The sequence below is a fragment of the Phoca vitulina genome, unplaced genomic scaffold (assembly GCF_004348235.1).
Source record: "Phoca vitulina isolate PV1807 unplaced genomic scaffold, GSC_HSeal_1.0 scaffold224, whole genome shotgun sequence".
Taxonomy (NCBI): domain Eukaryota; kingdom Metazoa; phylum Chordata; class Mammalia; order Carnivora; family Phocidae; genus Phoca; species Phoca vitulina.
Window position 1 is genome coordinate 25524 of NW_022589920.1, and position 21937 is coordinate 47460.

Below are 21937 nucleotides of genomic sequence, written 5' to 3' on the forward strand. Positions count from 1 at the left end.
GCTCTCTCTTCTTTGACTACATTCATTTCTTTGCGTAGAACCAGAACATCTGAAAAGTTTTGTTTTAGACTAAATGCCCCTTATACTGGCATTCACTCTTGCGGGCACTGAGGTAATTGATACTTGTGACTTTAATACTGAGTGATCCATGTCGCAGAGGAGTGTCGTTTTAGAATAACTTAGCCGAGTGACAGTTAATCATCTAGTTGCACTGCACCACGGGTTACGTTTTAGTCATGTGCAACATTTCCTTTTGAGCGATATTGGATTCCTCCAAGGCGCCAAATGAATGAGTGCTCCATGCTGGTGACTGATTATATGCTGAGGGCAGCAGACTGGAGGGATGCCTAGAAGTGGGTGGGGTTGTGCAAGTGTATTTGAGTTAAAAAGCCATTTAGCTAGAAGTTTTAAAGAAAAACTGATCGCCCCTGCTATCTCCCACCTACCAGCTTCTCATTCTGGTTCCCCAAGTAAGTAATTACAGTACTGGTCTTTGCTATTAATTTGCCATCAGTTGTTTGTTTTTTTTTTTTTTTCCTGGCACATGAAAATCTTTGAAATTTGGTAATTACTGAGAACCTTAGGTTTTAGACTTTTAGTTCAAATTTTTGTTTTGTGTTTGTTTTTTGTTTTTAAAGATTTTATTTATTTATTTGACAGAAAGAGACACAGTGAGAGAGGGAACACAAGCGGGGGAGTGGGAGAGGGAGAAGCAGACTCCCCGTGGAGCAGGGAGCCTGATGCGGGGCTCGATCCCAGGACCCCGGGATCATGACCTGAGCTGAAGGCAGACACTTAACGACTGAGCTACCCACGCGCCCCATGTTTGTTTGTTTTTAAAGATAACCCAGAAGGTCTTCAGCTGTGTTTTCTGCTTGAATTTTAGATAAGCTGTTGCCAAGTGATGAAGGAGCCCTTCGGTTACACCTGATGCATTATTGTGAAGCGTGTACAGCCCCCAGAATGCCAGAGTTCATTCTGTACGCCTTCCATAGTGCCTACCGGAGACTCCCATGGAGGGACCTGCACCCTGACCAGATGCTCATGGAGGCCTTCTTCAAAGTGAGCCCTCGCGCTCCATGTCGCAGCCTGGCTCCTAGGGAGCAGCCTGCTCACTGCGGTTCTCAGGCCCGGCTGCAGTGGGTGCTAGAGTGGACTGTGCTCGCATTCTGTGTTGCCCAAATGCTGCTTGTGGGAAGCAGCGTTCCGTGGAATTCATTTTACTGTGGGAGTAGGCAACTGGAAGACATTTGTAGGACCATTTTTAAACCCAGGGAAAGATGTTGACTGTAGCATGGCTGTCACCCCTGGACTTTCGTAATATTGTTGTAGGAATACATGGTTTAATGACTTTGTCATGCTCAGTCTTGGTGTCTCTGGGTTTGCATCTTTTTCTAGGACAGTATCATCAGGCTTCCATGTTGTTAAATGTTCTATTAAAGCAAAATGTAATTGGTACTCAAGCCATTAGTTTCTTTAAGCAGTTACATAAGGGAATAATGCTGTAGGAGACAGAAGTGCATCGTAACAACCAGTGACGCATCATAATCATATAAAGACCCGAAATGACTTGGAAAAATTGCTAATATGTATGTGAGTCTTAGCAGTAGAAGCAATGGTTACAAAAAACAGCCCCAGTAGCATCACTTACATAGCGCCCGGCATTTTTGTTGTTTTGTTGTTCTTAGGTTTCCATTTTTAAAGATTATTTATTTATTTATTTATTTGACAGAGAGAGAGAGACAGCGAGAGAGGGAACACAAGCAGGGGGAGTGAGAGAGGGAGAAGCAGGCTTCCCGCCGAGCAGGGAGCCTGATGTGGGACTTGATCCCAGGACCCTGGGATCATGACCTGAGCCGAAGGCAGATGCCTAACGACAGAGCCACCCAGGCGCCCCTTAGGTTTCCATTTTTTTCCATTTCCCCTTATCATCTTGTCTTAGCTTTTTATAGTCATTTCAGTTTATTTATTCAGAGTCACCAGTACTCTTGTGTTTACTCCTCACTTGACGTCACGTTGATGACTGAGACACCGTAAGTGCTTTAATTCCTGCAGGTCCACGGTGGTCTCTGATGGTCCGGGAAACGTACGGTGGTCTGTTAGCGCTGACCGTGGAGAGCACCCAGGGCTGCGCTTGTCAGCCGCTCCTCTGCAGCCAAGCTCCAGGGAAGGCTGAGGACGGCTGTCTCTGAAATAAAAGCTTAGGAATGATTTTATAGCCGGTTTAGTATATGAGATAGGTCCCGAGTAGATATTTATCACTACTATGAACATGGAAGAGAATGTTTGCTTAAAGAGCTGTAGGGTGGCTTGAAGCGGGCGGCCTCAGCTGTGTGACAGATGAAATGTGAGCACAGCCCCGAAGAGTCACTGTAGACTCGGTGCCTCTAGGTATTTTAGTCTAATGAGAGATGGTGCTGACCTGGCCGGAAGCAGGAAGCCTTTCAGTCCTGTGTGTCTTTCTGGAGTAAGAAGGGATGTGTTTTGAGGGGTTTGGAGTGAGGATAGAGAACAGGTGATAAAAGAGGATGAGGAATCATTTTCTAAAAGGGAAAAGAAGCAGCAGTTAATATGATATAATGATGGTAGTCACAGGAGGGCATGAATCATCACCAGATTCCATTGACTGATTTTATAAATGGCTTTTTAATCTTCATTTTAAATAGAAAAATTTATAGCTAGCCATGTTTTATTTTAAACAGACTGCTGAAATGGGCTAATAAGAGTTAACTCTGACATTGATTATATACTGTAAAATACATTTACCACCCGCCCACCAATCCCTAATATATTTTAAATATCTTTTAAATAGGATTTAATTAAATATTACGCAGTCATCAAAAATCACAAAGTCTAATGATGTGGAGACATTTTTATAACATAACATTATACCAAAAAGGCAGTATAAAAATTATATACAATAATAGAGCGGGTCTCAAAGTATGGTCCTAGAACCAGCAGCGTCTGCACCACCTGGGAGCTTGTTAGAAATCCAAATTCCTGCTCTCACCCTAGATGTAGGAAATATAAAATTCTGGGGGTAGGGTCCCACAATCTGTGTTTTAGTGAGTTCTCCAGGTGGTTCTGCTGCACAATCAGCTTTAGGAACTACTGACTAATAGATCTCAACCTTTGTTCTATCTTAGCACATCTGAGGATTGTGACAGAGCATTGGTGACTGTGGCAGGGATTTACCACCCTGGTTAGAGCTAGGGAAGGTCATTCCTCTCCTGTTAAGAATTAGTGGAATAAATAATGAACTCTAAACAAGCTGAAAAATGTATGCATTCACTGAGGATGGAAGAAAAAATATTACAAATGTCAAGTCTAAATCTTTGCGGGGAAGGATTCAGACATGGTTTTTATAATTTGGGGAAAAAGTTATTTTTAAAATTCAATTTAGTAAGCATTGATTTATACACATTTTTAAGAACACAGACAGTTTAAAGGAAAACATTGATTTTGATTCATTTCCCTTTAAGGTGGAACGAGGAAGCCCTAAGAGCTGCTTCTTATTTTTGGGGTCTGTCCTGTGCGAAGTCAACTGGGTCAGTGTGCTCTCTGATGCCTGGAGCCCCAGTCCCCACCCAGAGACCCGGAGCATGATTGTCTGCCTCCTTTTCATGATGATTTTATTGGCAAAGGAAGATCAGCTGGTAGACCAAGCAGTAAGTTTGGAGAGCCTGTGATGAAGACTTGGCAAGGCTTCCTAGAGCCCCACTTCCTACGAGGTTGTAGCTTTTCACTTGTTTCCCTAACACCTCTGTCAGTGTGAATATCTGCTTGGCATATGGGATGTGCCTTCAACTAGGCGCCCGATTTTCTGGGATCGTTCATAATCTAATTCTGGGTTATGAAGGGAAGCACACTGAGTTAGAGAATGCAAGTCAATTTTATTTTACATCTCATTAATTGCTAGTTCTGCCACCAGATCTGAGAGTTCCTTTGAAAATTGGGTTCTGAATACTTACAGATTTTAAAGTTAATGTGTTTTTGCCAAGACCTTGGTTATTACTTTCACTAGTACTTCTAGCTTCAGTAGATACTTACTTGACATCTTAACTGTTCAGTGCTTATCATAGGCCATCTTAGTGATCACTCCATAGACTAGAGATACATATTTCTGGGAAACTGAGAACTCCGAAACTAAAGGAATATGTGTTTTATTTTTAGGATTCACCTCTCCTGAACCTCCTCGGACAAACAAGCTCACTCTCGTGGCATCTTGTGGATACCGTGTCCTACCAGAGCGTGCTCAGTTATTTCAGCAGCCATTACCAGCCAGCCATCATCCTGGCAAAGGAATCTTCTGCGGAATTAATCATGAAGCTCCTAAGAGTGTCTGCGGGCCTTTCCATTCCTACTGACAGCCAGAAACATCTTGTAAGTTGAGTGGGTGCTTTAAAAGGCAGAGTGTTCTTCAGGATTGTGGTAGTGGAGGTGCTGCTGAGGACGGTCTCAAACCCTGTGATGGCTCAGGTGAAAGAGTTAGAGGATGTGTACCATTGTGTACTCCTGTTTTGGCCTCTCAGATCCTTTAGTTTTAATTATCTCTTTTGCTAAACCTTCACTTACTAGCAGTCCCACACGCTAACAAGAGGGCGGCAGGATTGAGGGCGGCAGCCTGTGGTTTAGAGATCTGGATGTCACTGGCAGCAGAATGGCAGTGAAATGATGAGCATGAATTTGAGGTCTGACAAACTCCGGTCCCCAGCTCACGGCCATTCCGACGTTGGTTTTCTCATCTGAGTTGGAAATAGTACTTTGCCTCAAAGTGTTGTTGTGAGAATTAAATTAGGTAGTGAATATAAAAGTTTTTGGAAAAGTTTCTGGCAAGTAATCAATGTGTAGTTAACATTGCTATTGATGTAGTGAAAAAGGAAGAATGTTCTGGAATTTGGGAGAATGTGGGTTTTGGTGTAAGTGTTACCACAGATTTGCATATCCCTAGACACAGGGCCCTTAGACACACACCTGTCTTCATGTGGCCTCCTGCTCTGTCCTCGCCTCTCCCTCCCGAAGCATTCAGAGCAGTGACATGCCCCCAGGGAATACTCAGTTTACACTGCTCGCATGGATTCAAATGAATGCTCCTTTTATTATTTGTCAGGATGCAGTTCCAAAGTGCCGAGCCTTCACTCATCAGATGGTTCAGTTCCTCAGCTCCCTGGAACAAAATGGAAAAATCACCTTAGCAGTCCTAGAAAAGGAGATGTCTAAGCTCTTGGATGATATCATCGTCTTTAACCCACCTGGTGAGTGGCCCATGGGCCATCGTGTCTCCATTCAGTGGGTGAATCCCTGCTCTTGTGAGATCAGGGGCCTGGGCAGGACACTTTCAGTCTTGTTCCCAGAGAAGTGGTGCTCGGAGAGAGGATGGGCTGTCAGATGCTGGTGTGAGATTAACGGGACTGAGGGCTAAGCTAGACAGCTGGATTTAATAAGTAGGAGGGAACCAGAGACAGCCAGTGAGCAGCATCCCGAGATGCTTTCGCTCTTCACTGGGAGAGCCCTTCAGAATCACCTGTAGACGTGTAAAGAGACTGTGTGTGGAGAGCTTGTGCTCTTGGCAGTTTGGTGGACTGGGTATCCTGACTGCTTCTGCTGAAAACAACTAAGAATGCTGGACAAAATGTTTTTAGGAAACCGACAATGAAACTTGTCATGAGGTGCTGGAAAATCTTAGAAGTCAGAAGCTAAGTGAAAGGAGGAACCCATAAACGTAGATAGAGTGCTAAACTGGCTTCCCCCTTGAAGGCTTTTACGGGATCATCTTAGACTGGGGTGGGGTAGGGGGGCACTAAAGCCCAGGGCGGCTGGAGATGGGGGCCTGAAAGGAGCTCGTATACATCACCCACAGGATGGCATCTTCAGTGTAAGGATGAGCCAGAGATAAACCTGCCCCTGGGAGAGGAGAGCAAAGACAATAATCCGTTTGACCTGGGTGTTGGGTCAGATGTCTGTGTGGTGGGGAAAGAGAGCTGTCTCTTTTGAAAATTAGTAGGCATAAGCTGACCCTCATGTGTGTCTGAGCCACAAATTCCTACTACCTAGACTGTCCAGAGAAAAATCCCTCAGCCTGGGAACTGAGTACAAGTTGTTCTGGGTTGGCAGTGCCATTAGATGCCCAGGGGAAAGCACCCACAGAGCCGCGTTGGAGAAACCCATCTTCAGCTCGGGCCTCAGAGTTCCAAGGAATATGAACTCATAGTAAAAAAAGAAAAAGTCATAAAACACACAAGGAAACAAGGCACCACAAGCAAGTCAGCAGAGAACGACTTAAGATACTGAAATAATTAGTACAGTAAACAAAAAAGTATTTTTATCTATTTAATAAAATAAGAGAAATTTGAAAATGTCGGTAGGAGCAAGAAATTATAGAAATATACAGCTTTGAGAGAGAATCCGATACTCTAGAAATGTAAAATATAGCACTTGTGATAAAAACTTAATGGGTAAGTTTAACAGCAGGTTCAACTCATTTGAAGAGAAAATTAGTAAACTGGAGAATACATATGAACATAGTGTCCAGAATGTAGAACAGACAGAGAAAGAACATGGAAGCGAGGTTAGAGGGCCTGGGGGACAGGCTGGGAAGATGGAACATACATGCAGTCATCCAGTCAGAATTCCCGGAGAGGACAGACAGACCTGGGGGGAGGCAGGAATAGCCGGAGAGACAGCAGGGCTGAGAATTTTCCATGGCCGATGAGCACAACACTCCTTAGATTCAGTGAACCCAGCAGATCCTAAGCGGGCCAGAGAAATGCACATCTCTACACACTGTCACACTGTGGTGATGCTGCACGAGCACCAGGGAAAAAGGAAAGAACTTTCACATCCAGGAAGGAGGGACGGACGGACACCTACAAAGGAACGTTTACACTGCTGATTTCTCAATAGCAACAAAGGAAGCTAAGACAGTGGAACAGCTTCAGTGTGCTGTGCGGAAGTGACTTGTAACCTGGAGCTGTAAACTAAGAGAAACCATCTTGCAAGGATGAGGGTGATACAAAGATACTTTCATTGAAAACTGAGATTGTTTGTCCCCATGACATCACTTGAAGGAAATCCTAAAGCATGTTCTTTGGGTAGAAGTAGAGTGATCACAAGTAAAAAGGCTTGGATTATAAGCAGGAAAAGTAAGCAGAGAAAGTAGTAAAATGTTAGGCACATATGGAAAACTATGTAACCATGCATTTAGGGGTTTAAAAAGCAAAAGCAAAAATTAAACTATATGGCCACAAGTACATATAAGTTAGGAAGGAGGTTGACTTAAAAGCATCTAAAGTTTTAGTATGGTTTGAGAGGGTCAATAAATTGACTAAATTTACATCTTGGTAAAATGTGAATGTTGAAATTGCTAAGAAATTCACTAAAAGAATAGAAATAAAATGTATAATTTCCAAGTTAGTGGAGGGAGATAAAAAGGAATGGCCAAAGTGCATTCGGTCCAAAGAAGGCAAGAAAAGAAGCTTGGAGAAGGTGAGAAAAATAACCAAAATAAGATGGTAAAATTTAAATACATCAGTAAATGTAAATGGACAGATATTCAGCTTAAAAGACGAAAGTTTGTCAGACTGAATTAATAATGAACATCCAGCCTTAAGCTGTTTCTAAAAAGTACATATAGAGCAGAGGATATAGAAAGCTTTCTATAAGGCAATCATATCAGGCAATTATTAAAATAGAAAGCTGGCGTAGTAGATTAATATTGGGCAGATAGGACTGTGAAGCAGAAAGCATTACAGAGCCAGGTGATCTCTAGGGTGTTTCCCTGCTTTGAAGTTGCATGACAAAAAATAAATAAAAGCATTAGTAGAGATAGAGTCATTGGAAATTGATAAAAGGTTTAATCCACCAGGAGCATATATTAATGATAAATGTATTTGTACCTAATAATACAGCAGCAACTGCAAATATCTGAAGTGAAAGCTGACAAAATTAGGAAGAGAAAAGTCAGATTCACTCACAGTAAGAGATTTTGCCACACATCTCACAGTAATTGATGAAGTCGAAGGAGAATCAGTAAGGCTTTAGGAAGTCTGAAGAGCCCCACTGGGTGTAGTGCGCACGTGGACAAGATGTGCCCTGTATATGCGGGATGAGTCCCCTGCACAATGGCTAAGGAACCTCACCCTTGTTCAGCTTAAAGCCAGTCTCCACCAATCCCAAAGGACTGGTGTGCAACAGACCACAGTGCAGTCAACTTAGGAATCAGTAACAAAATACAACTGTACCCTAGAAATTAAGAAGCAAACTTTTAACTAACTGATGATGACCAAAGAAGCAGTCATAATAGAAATTTAGAAGATTTGGAACTGGATAAAAAAACAGAATGCATCCAAACTTGTGGGGTGCAGCTAAAGTGGGACTTAGTTTCTTGGCCTTCAGTGCTTATATTAAAATTTTAAAAAGATGAAGGCTAATAAGATAAGAATCCAGCTTAAGAGGTTATAAAAAGAATAGCAAAATACGATCAAAGACTGTGGAAAGAAAGAGATAATAATCTGGAGAAGATAAGTAGGAAGAGAGTGAGTGTGAAGAACAATGAAAGTGGCAGATAAACGTGTAGGTGAATCTACATGAAACATGACTGTCTAAAACAATAATAATAGAAATGCCTCCCGGGGATAAGGCACCAGCAGGGAGAGCTGGTAGGAGTTAGAATGTTACAGAGCCCTGGCACTGCCTTGGAGCCAGTTAACATCAGACTTTTGAAAAGTCAAGAGTGCACGTGTAGTTGGTAAGGCACCTGCTGTAAGAATGTTGGAATGGTGTTTAACTTCCAGACCAAAAGAGAGAAAATAGAATAAGAAATAATGAAGTAAAAGAGAGAAAAAGGGATGTAGAATTTGGGGAATAAATGGAAAGTACATTGTAAGATTGTAGATTTAGACCCAGTTACATCAGTAATTAACATTAAATATGAGTGACTAAAATGATCACACTGGATAAAAGAAGGGAGAAAAAGACAACCCAGTAGAAAAAATGAACAAGACCCTTGAATTGACATTCTACAAAAGAGAATATCTAAATGACCAGTATATTTACAGAAAGGTGCTAACCGTGTTAATAATCAGGGAAATGCAAATTAAAACCTTAGTGACAGATGATGACACATCCACCAGAATGAGTACAGTTAAGAAGGTTTCGATACAAAGTTGGCAAGTATGTGGATGAATGTAACTCATGAACTGCTGATCACAGAGGAAATTGGTACAACCAGTTTTAAAAGTTTGGCATCCGTCATCTACTAGTTTGCATATCCTACAATTCAGAATTCCGCTCCTTGGAATATTCCAAAAGAAATGCACCTGTGCCCTGGGAAACGTGAACAGTGTCTGTAGCTATGCATCTGAGGGGATCCAAAACCGGAAACAACCCGTGTGTTCAGTAGAAAGGATGAATTGTTGTAGTATATTCGTATAATAGAATGCAACAGTGAAAATCTGCCACGACGTGGATGAATCTCACAAACGTTTTAATGTTTAGTTAAATACTGTTTGAAAGTAGGCAACTGTAGTATTTAGGGAAGCACAGCAATTGAAAGCTGGTGTCACTGTCTGAGTTGGTTAGAATTGGTGAACAAAAAATCAGTTGAAATTTCTTGTACATACCTGCAATATAGATTTACCGCACAGGGTATATAATATGGTAGGTAAAAAGCAGATTCTGGGACCAGACTGCCTGGGTGTTCCACCTGCTGTGTGATCTTGTACAAGTTGTATAACTTCATCTGCAAAGTGGGGATAATAGTCATACCTGTTTCATATGGGTGTTGTAAGCATGAAATGGGATAGTGCACCTGACCTTTTAGCATCAGCCCCTCTAACCAGTAACACCCAGTCAGTGTTAAAAGAAAAAAAGAAAAATTAGCAGGCGATACCAGAGAAAGGGTTTTAGAGTTGATCAAATGTGTTTAGGCCGTGAAGGTCAGATAATAGCTGGCCAAGCACAGGAGGGGAGGGTGTTCTAGAAAGATCTTCCTCAGAAGAATGACGGGATCAGATCTGGTTTTTAAGAAAACATTTGTTGGCTGTGTTGATGATGCATAGGGAGAGGAGAGGAGAGGGTGGGATCTGTTAGGAGGCTTACTGTATGAGTTTTTTGTTCCTATGAGTCATCATTAAAAGGCACATTAAAATTACAGTTGCTTTTGAGCTGAAATTCAGAGATAAGGCCTTAGAGAAGAATGCCCATACCCATAGGAATACATGACAAAATATGCACTCACACATAGACATTGTTGAACTTACGTCTAGAACTTTGGTTCCTGAAGTCCTTGCTTTGATCATAATAAGTAGGTCTTACAGTAACGTTGTTAGAGTTTATTTAACACTTGCAGGTGGGCGAGTTTGATTTGATAGGTGTGGCGAGTATGACCCAGACTCCCCTGCCCTCGCTGACGTCAATACGGGAGGCTTGTGGTGACAAAGCCCCACTTCTATTCCATTAAAAAAATTTTACCTAGCTTAAGGAGAGCTAGAAGTAGTTGGCAAAAACTATAGCCTGCGAAAAAGGTTTTCTGTTTTGGGATGTGAGGAAGGAATCTACCTCCGTAACCTGCTCATTTGCAGGTGTCTTGTACAATGAATTTGCTTTTTCTTATACGCTGTGCTCTTTTCATCTCTCAGTTTTTTTGAAAGACCCATTTAAATTATCAGTCTGTCCACTTTTCTTTTTCCATTTAAAAAACAAGGAAATAAGAGCTGTTTAAGTTAGGAGCTCTTTTAAGAAGGTTTAAAAGGTGTTTCTTTTCCTTACTTTTATATTTTGTTTTAAGTAATAACCTCTATTCCTTGTAAATCACTCCAGGATATTGATAGCTTTGGTAGTGGTGAGGGTGGAGGTATTTTTCTAGTCCGTTTACCAGGTGACTTCTGAGATCTGCCTACTTGGTTTTCCAAATGAGCAAAGTTTGGAAGCTAAAGTCTAAGTAAGCATGTTCTGATAAATAGTTTAGTCTTTCATGCCAACTTGGTATGTCTCTTTATTAAAGTATTGCTCGGCCACCTGCTGTAACCAGGGGTCTCTCAGTGGTTCCTACTGTGCCCTTACAAAGTACTGATGTGCTGCATCCTATCCTTACCAGCTAAGCACCATCCACAGTATTTGTAAATTGTAAAATGTGCCCAGAGTGCAGCCGAAGTTGCTCACATTCGCGTCGCCGTTCCGGCAGCCTCTCACGGGGTGTGTCTATGTTCCCCCGCAGACATGGACAGCCAAACCCGCCACATGGCCCTCAGCAGCCTCTTTATGGAAGTCCTAATGATGATGAACAATGCGACTATTCCAACGGCAGAGTTCCTCCGGGGCAGTGTCCGGACCTGGATTGGACAGAAAGTGCACGGGCTGGTGGTCCTGCCCCTCTTAACAGCAGCCTGTCAGAGCCTGGCTTCTGTCCGCCACATGGCCGAGACCACGGAAGCCTGCATCACTGCCTACTTCAAAGAAGGTGCGAAGCTCTCTTTAGGTTGGTCCTTTTCAGGCGAGAGCAAAGCTTTGTCAGAAGGAGGTATCTTTCCAGACCCTCCCCAGCGGGTGATTGCGCCACGCAGATTTCCTTGTTAATGTAGCTGATACTTCAGTATGTATTTTGTTTTGTTTGCAAAGATCTGCAGTTAGCGTGAGAACCTATGGCCCATGTTTGTCAGCACAGCCATGTTTCCGTGGAGGGAACCTCTAATTCACTTTACAGTGGGTTTGGATGTCAGACCGGCCCTTTTATGGGAGGCACGTCGTGTAAGTCACAGGCCTAGCTACGCTCTTCAAAACAAATGCTATAAACCAGAATCTTTTTTTTTTTTTTAAAGATTTTATTTATTTATTTGAGAGAGAGAATGAGAGAGAGAGAGCACATGAGAGGGGGGAGGGTCAGAGGGAGAAGCAGACTCCCTGCTGAGCAGGGAGCCCGATGCGGGACTCGATCCCGGGACTCCAGGATCATGACCTGAGCTGGAGGCAGTCGCTTAACCAACTGAGCCACCCAGGCGCCCCTAAAACCAGAATCTTTATAATAAGACCCACTGTGTTATTTTTCTCTATTTTGTCACTTGTTAAAATGAGTTTTCATGTAAGTTTTTTATTGCTTTTTGTCACATCTTTTGAACTATTACAAAGAGGTCAATCTCCACCCCACCCCTACCTTTTAAAAATCTTTCTTATTCCCTAACCTCCCTCTAAACTCTGATTCTGGAAACAACATGGTCTGGTTAAGAAGAATGGCTTGGATTAGCACTACTCAACTCTGATACCCAGATATACATTGTGCACACAGTAGGAGAGAAAGAAGGGTGTTAGAGCAAGAATGCCGGGAGGTGCCCATAACCTGCCCCTGCCCTTTCCTGGCAGACCATGACCTGTACCCGTGTCCCCCCATGGAAGGTGCTGTGCATGTCACCGTCTCCCCACCGTCATTCCCCCCAAAGACTTGAGAACCATAAGGATAACACTCCTGCTTCAAATTCATTCATGTTACTAAAATCAAAAAAAATTTTTTTTCAATTGATTTCCGTCGAGGGATGAATCCAGCTAAGCTTTAAAAAGGGGAAATACTTCAGTTGGATAGAATAATAATTTTCCTTGGAAAAGCATACATTTTCATAACATACTTAAAAGGTATTAGATGAAGTTAAGACCCTTGGATGACCGGACAGGCAGTGTCTACCTGCGATTTTAATGACCATAAAATGATGAGAAGGGTGACTCTGAGAACACAGTGCTCAGTTCTGACTTCGGCCCCTCCACAGTGGCTAGCAGGGGATAGGCACTCAGTGTGCGGGCTTTCCAGTCTGAGCCTCCCGGCATGCTTCCCTTGGGTGGCCTCCGGGGTCCCATGGGCTTGATGTGAAGCCTCAAGTGAAAAGATTCATGACAGCAGTTAAATAATTTGATTCCTGTTTTTATCTTGCTGTCTTTTCTTGGTGCTCTTTTCTTAGGTTCCCTCAATCAGAATTTAGGCTGGGGCCCCATTCTGGTGTCCCTTCAAGTTCCTGAGCTTACCATAGAGGAATTTCTGCAGGAGTGCCTGTCCCTCGGCAGTTACCTGACTCTCTATGTCTACGTGCTTCAGTGTTTAAATAGTGAACAGACTCTGAGGAACGAAATGAAAGTGCTGCTCATCTTAAGCAAGTGGTTGGAACAGGTGTATCCAAGGTTTGTTGGCCCTGTGGCTGCCATATTACACTCACTATATTAATATTATCTGTTAGCCTAAGCTTTTAAAGTACTGAATGTCCCCTATACTTAAAATTCAAATGTGGACTTTCAGTTAAATGCGAGTGGAAAGAATCCACTTCTAATTTTATTTTCCTCCTGGGCCTCCCCCACCCTCCCACCCCAGCTCCATGCAGGAAGAGGCCAAGCTGTTTTTGTGGTGGCACCAAGTCCTGCAGCTGTCCCTGATTCAAGCGGAGCAGAGTGACTCGGTCTTGATAGAATCTGTCGTTCGAATTCTGCTCATGCTTCAGAGCAGGCTGAGCCTGCTGGCCGAGGAGAGGCTCAGCTCTGGGATTCTGGGGGCAATTGGGCTGGGCCGGAAGTCACCCCTGTCTAACAGGTAAGGAAGCACCTTCTAAGTGGGCCTCAGCTTCTGCTCCTACTTAGGGATTGTAATACTTTAGTAGGTTTTTTGACTTAAGGGCTAGGCTAGGGTTCCCCTATAGATTAAGGGGGAAAAAAATCACCTGATTACACCTTTATATTTTACAAAAACATTTTTTTTTTCTCATTTTAAAACAACTTTGTTTTCACGTTTAAAGAATGTTTTCTTAGTAGTATCTCTTGTTGTATTTTGGCTTTGTAACCTGACCACACTGCTGATTTCTGTCTGGTTTTGAGCCAGTGACGGTGTGCAGGGTTAGGTGAAAATACCCCAGTTAGCTGCTTCATTGCATACTTTGTCAGGGCTGCCCAGGCCCCACGAAGCAGTCTCCTAGAACTGTAAGTCAAGATGAGTTAAAGTTAACTGATAAGAAGAATAAGTAATGAGAAACAAGTCTTAAGTTTTTGTTGCTAAAAAATTCTGAGGCATGAAAGAATTTGCCACTAGCCTCCCATTTTATCTTACTTATTTGCATAATGGTTTTCTTTCCAAGCCCTTATCAGTGTTGAAACGAGTTCTGCTCCCATTCTCATGTCAGCATTCTTGGTGGAATAGCCCATCCTCTTGTTGCAACTTTGGGAATCACTCAATCCATACGGGTTCACACCATGTCTCTTTCTTTGTGATAGAATTTAACAGGAGTATGTGATTTTGATTCACTTAAGTTGTGGTAGACTACACGTAACATAAAATTTATCATGGCAGCTCTTTTAAAATGTACAATTCAGTAGCATTTAGTACATACACAGTGTTGCAGCCATCACCACATGTTTCTGTCACCCCAACAGGAAATGCTATGCTCATCACATAGTTACTCCCTAGACCCCTGTCCCCTGCATCTCTGGCAGCCACTAATTGACTTTCCGACTTTATTGTGTCTCTTCTGGACATTTCATATAAATGGAATCATGTAGTATGTGGCCTCGTGTCTGGCTTCTGTGACATAGCATGAAGTTTCAGGACTCACCCATGTTTTATCATAAGTCCATACCCCACTCCTTTTAATGGCTGAGTCATATTCCAGTATATGATGTGTCCCACATTTTGTTTATCCATTCATCAGTTGATAGGCATTTGGGTCGTTTACACTTTTTGGCTGTTGTGAATAGTGCCGTTATGAAATTCGTTTACAAATTTTTGTTAGAACACCTGTTTTCTGTTCTTTTGGGTATATGCCCAGGAGTGGAATTGCTGGGTCATATGGTTACTCTGTTACCGAGTAACTGCCAGAACCGATTTTCTTGCACCATCTCTCACATTCACACCAGCAATGTCTGAGAGTTCCAGTTATTCTACATGCTTGCAGCACTTTTTTTTTTTTTAATTTTATTTTTTTTAATTTTTTAAAATTTTTTTATTGTTATGTTAATCCCCATACATTACATCATTAGTTTTAGATATAGTGTTTCATGATTCATTGTGCATAACACCCAGTGCTCCATGCAGAACGTGCCCTCCTCAATACCCATCACAGGCTAAGCCATCCTCCCACCCCCCTCCCCTCTAGAACCCTCAGTTTGTTTTTCAGAGTCCATCGTCTCTCATGGTTCTTCTCCCCCTCCGATTTCCCCCCCTTCATTCTTCCCCTCCTGCTACATTCTTCTTCTTTTTTTCTTTCTTAACATATATTGCATTATTTGTTTCAGAGGTACAGATCTGAGATTCAACAGTCTTGCACAATTCACAGCGCTTACCAGAACACATACCCTCCCCAGTGTCCATCACCCAGTCACCCCATCCCTTCCACCCCACCCCCCACTCCAGCAACCCTCAGTTTGTTTCCTGAGATTAAGAATTCCTCATATCAGTGAGGTCATATGATACATGTCTTTCTCTGTTTGACTTATTTCGCTCAGCTATATACCCTCCAGTTCCATCCACGTCGTTGCAAATGGCAAGATCTCATTCCTTTTGATGGCTGCATAATATTCCATTGTATATATATACCACATCTTCTTTATCCATTCATCTGTGGATGGACATCTTGGCTCTTTCCACAGTTTGGCTATTGGCAGCACTTTTATTCTTGAGTCTGAATGTTGCTTACATTGTTGGGGCAGTATAATGGAAAGGAAGATTAATGCTCCTTCTTGATCTTTTTTAAGATTTTCCTGCAAATGCTAACAGCAACATTAGGTCTGAAATGTGTTTATCTTGTTTTTAAAGAGAAAATGTGGTATTTACTTTAAAATATTTACTTTAATAGTCATTTACTTCTGACCTCTCCTTGACACCTAAGGTTCCGAGTGGTTGCTCGAGGCATGGCCGCCTTCCTTTCAATTCAGGTTCCTTCCGAGGATCAGATCCGTTTGAAGCCTGGCACGGAATTACATCTGACCCCAAAAGCTCAGCAGGTCAGTAAAAACAGCTTTACAGTTCCTGGGTAGGAGTCCTTCCGTCGACCTGCCCAGGAGGCGGGGAGGGGGCAGCGCTGGTCCTTACACACGACGACAACACGAGGTCATGGTTTTCAGGAGTAGCTCATCAGTATGCTCTGCGCCCCGGAAAATGGTTACTGCACCGGCCTGCGTCAGATTTTAAACCGTCTTCGTAGGCGCTTGCCTCGAGCACTGTCACTGCCGTCGTAGAAGAAGCAAGGCCGTGGGCAGGCAAGCCAGTCCAGGATCAGATCTGGTTCTGATGAACGTGGTGTGCTGACCGGCCACCTGCTGGGGGCTGGGCACTGGCCCAGAAGCTGGGGTCACAGTGAAGACCAGTGAGGTTAGCTGAGCTGTAGCTGGGAACCAAGGAAGCAGCTCCTGTTTTGTGAGTCTGGAGGTTGACCACTGCTGGCTGCTGTTGGAATAACCAAACCCGGACAGAGCGGCAGCTGTGAGAAATGCTAGTTTGTTCTAGAACACGGACGGCCACGTGGCAGCGGTCCCATTCCTGTACCTGCAAAAGGCTGGCCGCGTGCGTACAGAGGTGGCTCAGATAAAACGATGGCTAGCGTTCTTGAGTCCTCACTACGTGCCAGGCCCTGTTGTAAGTCTTCACTCACCAGACAGACCCTCCTAACCACCCCAGACGCTAGGGACGGTTCCTGTCCTGGCTGTGTGTGGTGAGGAAGGGGAGCGCAGAGGGGCGGGCGCGCTAGCTTGCACGTGCTGGGCCGGGATCACTCAGCCGGGTGGCTCCACCTCGCCCTCTTGGCGCTTGCACCCCCAGCTCTTCCTCCTCTGCAGCCTTGCAGTGTCCAGGCTAGCCCCGGGCCAGGTGACCTCCTGGGTATCGAGAGCAAGCGTCCAGTGATCCAGTCGGCAGGTTCTTCACAGGCTTCTTGGTCTATGTAAGACCTGATACTTGTCCCGGACTGACCTGACAACTGCTCTCTCAGTCCCCAAAGTCATCGGTGAGCCATGTGTGAACCCCACAGGTGGGCAGGTGATTGTCCCGAGGGCCGGTTGTGAAGTCAGCACAACCCATTTCCGGGTGTATTTGAGACGTCTGACGCCCTCCTGCATCAGAGGAGGTCCCCTGAGCCTTGCCTCTCTGCCTGCGTTCCCTTCAGGCCTGGCTCCCGCTCAGCCCCAGTGCTTCCTGTTCTTAGGTTGAACTCTCTTCACACAGCAGTTAGGTTGGTACCCAAATCTCTTCAGTTTATTTTCCACTCCAAGACTTCTGTCTCCAACCCTCTGGCCATTTACTTCTAAGCTGCCAGTTCGTTTACCATCCTCAAAATCTTCTCCGTCCTTGTTTACTGAGCCAAGCAAATTCTGCCATTTAATCTATATTCGCTAGTGCAGTGGTCCGCATCTCTGAGAGGGGAAGGTGTGGGGGACTTGATGGGCACATTCACCATCCTGGGGGTGGGTGAACTTGTATAGCTGGAAAATAAAACTCTCCCTCCACTAAGAACTGTTACCCTGATTTTGTTTTCTCCAAATAGTCTTTTTCACTTCTCCCACTATGAAGGAAAGAAATTTTAAAATTATGGGATTAAAGAATGTAAAGAGGGGCGTGGGATGCCTGGGTGGCTCAGTCGTTAAGCGTCTGCCTTCAGCTCAGGTCAGGATCCCAGGGTCCTGGGATCGAGCCCCACATCGGGCTCCCTGCTCCGCAGGAAGCCTGCTTCTCCCTCTCCCTCTGCCTCTGCCCCTGCTTGTGTCCCCTCTCTCGCTGTCCGTCTCTGTCAAATAAATAAATAAAATCTTAAAAAAAAAAAAAGGTCATGGGAGCACCTTCATTGTTTCTGGCGGGCAAAGCCGGAGGAACTTGATCTGTACTTCGTTTGTTGACTGATCGAACTACCTTATTGTTTATCCTCAGCAGCACTTAGACACTGGTTTCTTTTGAATTTCATACAGTTAGCTTAATATGACATGATTTTGTAACGTGAGAACAAACCCAACAGCAAATCAAACATCGCACAGGCCATTGGCACCTGGGATTTCCGGTTGAGGGGCTTGCAGCAGGGGCTCTCTGTGCAGAAGGGTTGGGAAACAGCACAGGCCAGGAGGAGGGAGGGCTGGATGTGGAAGGCGGCCGAAGCCGGAGAAACTTGAGTTGCTGGCTTCCTTCCGCTGTGGTTAATCAGTGAGTGCCTGCCTCTGGGACCTGTAGTTCTGTAAGCTTCCCGGAGGCTCACGGTCGTAGCAGATAACGGCAGGTGTGCTGCACCTGAGGGAATCACGTTGTATGCGTCTGTATGCTTAACCCTCTTGTCTTCGTGTCTTTTAGGCTCTGACTGCTCTTGAATCCTTGACATCAAATAAGCAGTATGTTGAATACCAGGATCAGATATCACAAGCTGCACAATTTATAAAGCATCCTGGCCATTGCCTCCAAGATGGGAAAAGCTTCCTGGCTCTTCTTGTTAACTGTCTCTATCCAGAAGTGCATTATTTGGACAACATACGATAGTGACACTGAGTATCTCAAGAAACCCTGTTGCTGTTTACATTTACATTTAACTTTGCTGTTGCACAAGTAACTTCGCTCAGTCTCACTGCAGAGCTCAGTTTGGCCAATGAGTTTGCTGACTGCAATGCAAGTCGGGAGGCACTAGATAATTCTGTTGCGCATACGCATGTGTGTGTGCGTGTGTGCGTGTGTGCGTGTGTGTGTGTGTGTTTTCTTCTTGAAACTTCTTGGGGCCTTTTTAGTTTTTATGTTCACCCGACAGGAGAAACTTACTGAGTCCCCCTTGGGCACAGAACCACTCTCAGCTGCTGGAGCCCCAGTCACCTCACAGGACCCCACACAGAGCTCTTCTGTGTCTCCATTTCTGTCTTCCCTATTTTATTTAAATCTCAAGACTGCTGTGCCAGATCCAACCGCTTTGGGAGTCATGTAGAACCCTCACTTTTGAACCCCATTTGTGTTCTTTCCAGGTAAAAAAAGCTTAGAAAATTTCTGCATTTCTCACAGGTGGGGAAATACACCAGCTTAAAAGTATCACTTCCCTCAGAATGGAGATAAGAACGCTGAATTAAAGTGAGTCATTGTCTAAAATGGGGCCACTTGATCCTGATTGTAGTGGACAGCAGAGATGGTGACAAGTCCATTTCCATCCAGCTGTGGTCCTTATGGAGAAGGAGACATCCCTGTGAACCGAGGTGGCACACTGGTGGCGTGTTTTGTGTGACCCCCATGGTGGAGAGTGTGCTCACTGTAGACATAATCTCTGTGGAGCCTACCCCAGCCCATTCCCTCACTCAGGTCACTTCCTCCGTCCCTGTAGACATCAGAGTTCGCAACTCTTGTTAGACACCAGGCTTGAAATCGGAAGGCCTTGCTGTCTAGAAAGAGACAGAGTCTGAGAACTTGATGCTCTGGGTCCCTGTGTGTTTCTTCATTCCACATGTAAAGTCAGGTGAAGTTAGCACACCTGCTGAAGCACTTGTCCATGGACATTGAGCTTTTCCCAGTAGCCCTGTGCCTTCTGTTGTTGGTAACAGCTCACTCATTACCAATGCCTTTCTGTAGTGTGGCCTTGTTCTGTCGCCAGCTTCTTGCTCTCGTCATTTCCCCCCCGGAATGAACAGTTTGACTTTTGTCTTCCTAATTCTCTTGGCTCAGAATTGGTTTTGTTTGTTCAGCTTGCATAATATGTCTTCTGTTCATGGGTTACTTATAACCCAAGGGTATTTACCTAAAAATATCTGAACTGAGAGCTCTTAGCAGGGGGTAGGGATCTAGGTTAACGGAGTGATAATCTCTTTTTCAGATATCCTATGTAGTACTTCCCCCAACATGTGGAAGTGTGCAGGAGCTGTTCTTCATTTCAAACTTCTCTAGTTGGACAGAACACTTCTGCCTCACAGAGCTCATCCCCGTGCAGCCTCCGAGTTTGTGTAGGTCACGAGGTGTCCGTCTCAGAGGGGCGCGTCACAGAGCTAGCCTGCGTTTTGCTTCTCTCCACTTTCAACATCAGGCAGCTTCCCTGTGCTGTGTAAGAAAGTGTTAGAAGCTGTGAGCAGTTTGGTGGCCGATTTGGCAACAAAGATTTTATGACAGGAGGGGTTTTGTGTGCTCTTTTCTCTGAGGAAGCTGTAATTATTGGTATCCTAGAATGTGAACATTTTTGAGTGACAGTATGTACATTTTAAAGAAAATTATGATTATTAATTTTCGAAGGTTTGTAATATTTATAATGTGTTTGGTCTGTAAAAATCATCAAAAATAAAACCAACCTTTGGTTGTAGCTGGCAAGACTACGAATTTTAGGGACCTCACACTATCTTGTCAAGTATTTCAGTTGAAGTCGATGCAGGCTTTCGGCCTGATGTGCTCTGTTTCATTTGACACTGGAACTTGATTATCAGAGGGGGTCGGTGAAAGCGCCTCCTCTCTGACTCCTTCGGGCTTAGCAGCAGTGGGAGCTTGGCTCCCCGCTCGGTTCCTCCGAGCTGCTCTGGGCCAAGAAAGCGCTTTAAAGACCGTGAGATGCTTCAGAAGGTGGCAGCGCTGCTGCGGCCTCCTGGGGCGGAAGAGACCGGCCTCCCCGTTGGCTTTCAGGAGTAACGCGCCTTTGCTGCCGAGAGTAGTCGGCCTCCGGAGCGCGCAGGGCCGGTTTCGGACGCTGTTACCCGTGCTGTGCACGGCTGTCCGGATCCAGCCGGCCCCAGGCCGCCCGCTCCGAGCAGTGCTGGAGGCCCGCTGGCCCACACCTGCCCGCACCTGCGCACACCTGCCCTGCACCTGCCACGGGCGGCACCTGCTTCCCACAGGGGTGTCTGGCAGCTTCCTGGCCCATAACGAGCACCTCCCCTGCTTCTGCCCCCCCACCCCACCCCGTCTCCCCCAGCTCCGCAGCACGCAGAGCTCGGTCCGAGAGGCACCCTCGGTCTCCCTCCCCAGGCTCCCACGCCTGTGACAAGTGAACACGGCGGAAAGCTGGGAGGCGCAGACGCTGAGGACAGGAGGTGGTGCTGATGTGTGCCCAGCCTGCTGGAGGATTTGGGACCCGCCCCGCATGTTCCCAAAGCTCCTGGGCACGCAGAGGACCTCATGATCTTGGGGCTCAGTCACATCTGCTTCCTGGGGTTGCGGGAGTCGCTCAGTCCTGAGGCGGGGGCAAGCCTACCCAGAAGATGCAAACCCCCAGAGTAGCCTGACCTCACTTTAACCAAGTGCCAACCGCGTTCCTCCCGGTCGGTTACTAAAGTCAGTGTGTCCACGTTGTACAAGGTAGAGTGTGCATGGCCTTTCTTCCTTTTGAATGAAGGTGATACTCAGTTTTCTACTGGGTTTTTAATACTAAGCTTAATGATTTCTTCTGGAGCAGGAAGCAAATGCTATACAATCGTGACTGAAGTCAGCAAATGCTATACAATCGTGACTGAAGTCAGCAGGGACATTAAAGCTCATCTGGTCCCACTTCTCATTCAGCAGGGATCCCCAGCCCTGCTCTTCCAGCCTCCCCTGCTGACCCCCTCCTGCCTTCTCCTTTGCCCCTCCCCGGCAGCCCCCAGGCCAGTAGTCCCCCCCTTCGTGGGCAAGGCCAGGTGGCCAGTGACCAGCTCTCTCTCTCTAGTTCTACTTTACATAGCACCAAAGCTGGCCTGATAACATCGGTAACGGTTTGGCAGGAGCAGGCCAGGCCGGGGCTGCTCTACTCCTACTCCTCGGACAAATCTTCCAACACTCCCAGACCTCCTCACGCCTCTGGCCCCACCCGTCCACCTCTTAGTCTTCAGGCTAAATGCTCAGTGCCTTCAGTTGGCCGTCTTCCACCCAACGTCTAACAGGGCTGCTCTTTGGGAAAAGTGCCCACGTTAGCGCATGGTACTCCAAAAGGGCCGTGTCCATGAGTAGCAGGGCCAGGACTCGGGAGACAGATGAGGCTCCAAGGGCACAAACTGGAGGCGGCACTCACCTGCAGGCATC

General features: G+C 45.2%; 1 protein-coding gene across 1 annotated transcript in view; it reads left to right on the forward strand.

Annotated features, from left to right (window-relative positions):
- Positions 1–21049, forward strand: part of LOC116629055 (ectopic P granules protein 5 homolog) — a gene marked incomplete at its 5' end in the record, with an annotated part of 45011 nt that extends 23962 nt beyond the window's left edge. Inside the window, 9 exons of the mRNA XM_032399341.1 lie at positions 887–1062; positions 3483–3668; positions 4174–4383; positions 5111–5255; positions 11216–11458; positions 12942–13158; positions 13346–13561; positions 15846–15960; positions 18287–21049. Coding sequence (XP_032255232.1) covers positions 887–1062; positions 3483–3668; positions 4174–4383; positions 5111–5255; positions 11216–11458; positions 12942–13158; positions 13346–13561; positions 15846–15960; positions 18287–18469 — 1691 coding nt within the window. The remainder of the gene's footprint in view (positions 1–886; positions 1063–3482; positions 3669–4173; positions 4384–5110; positions 5256–11215; positions 11459–12941; positions 13159–13345; positions 13562–15845; positions 15961–18286) is intronic.
- Between the last annotated feature and the right edge of the window lie 888 nt (positions 21050–21937).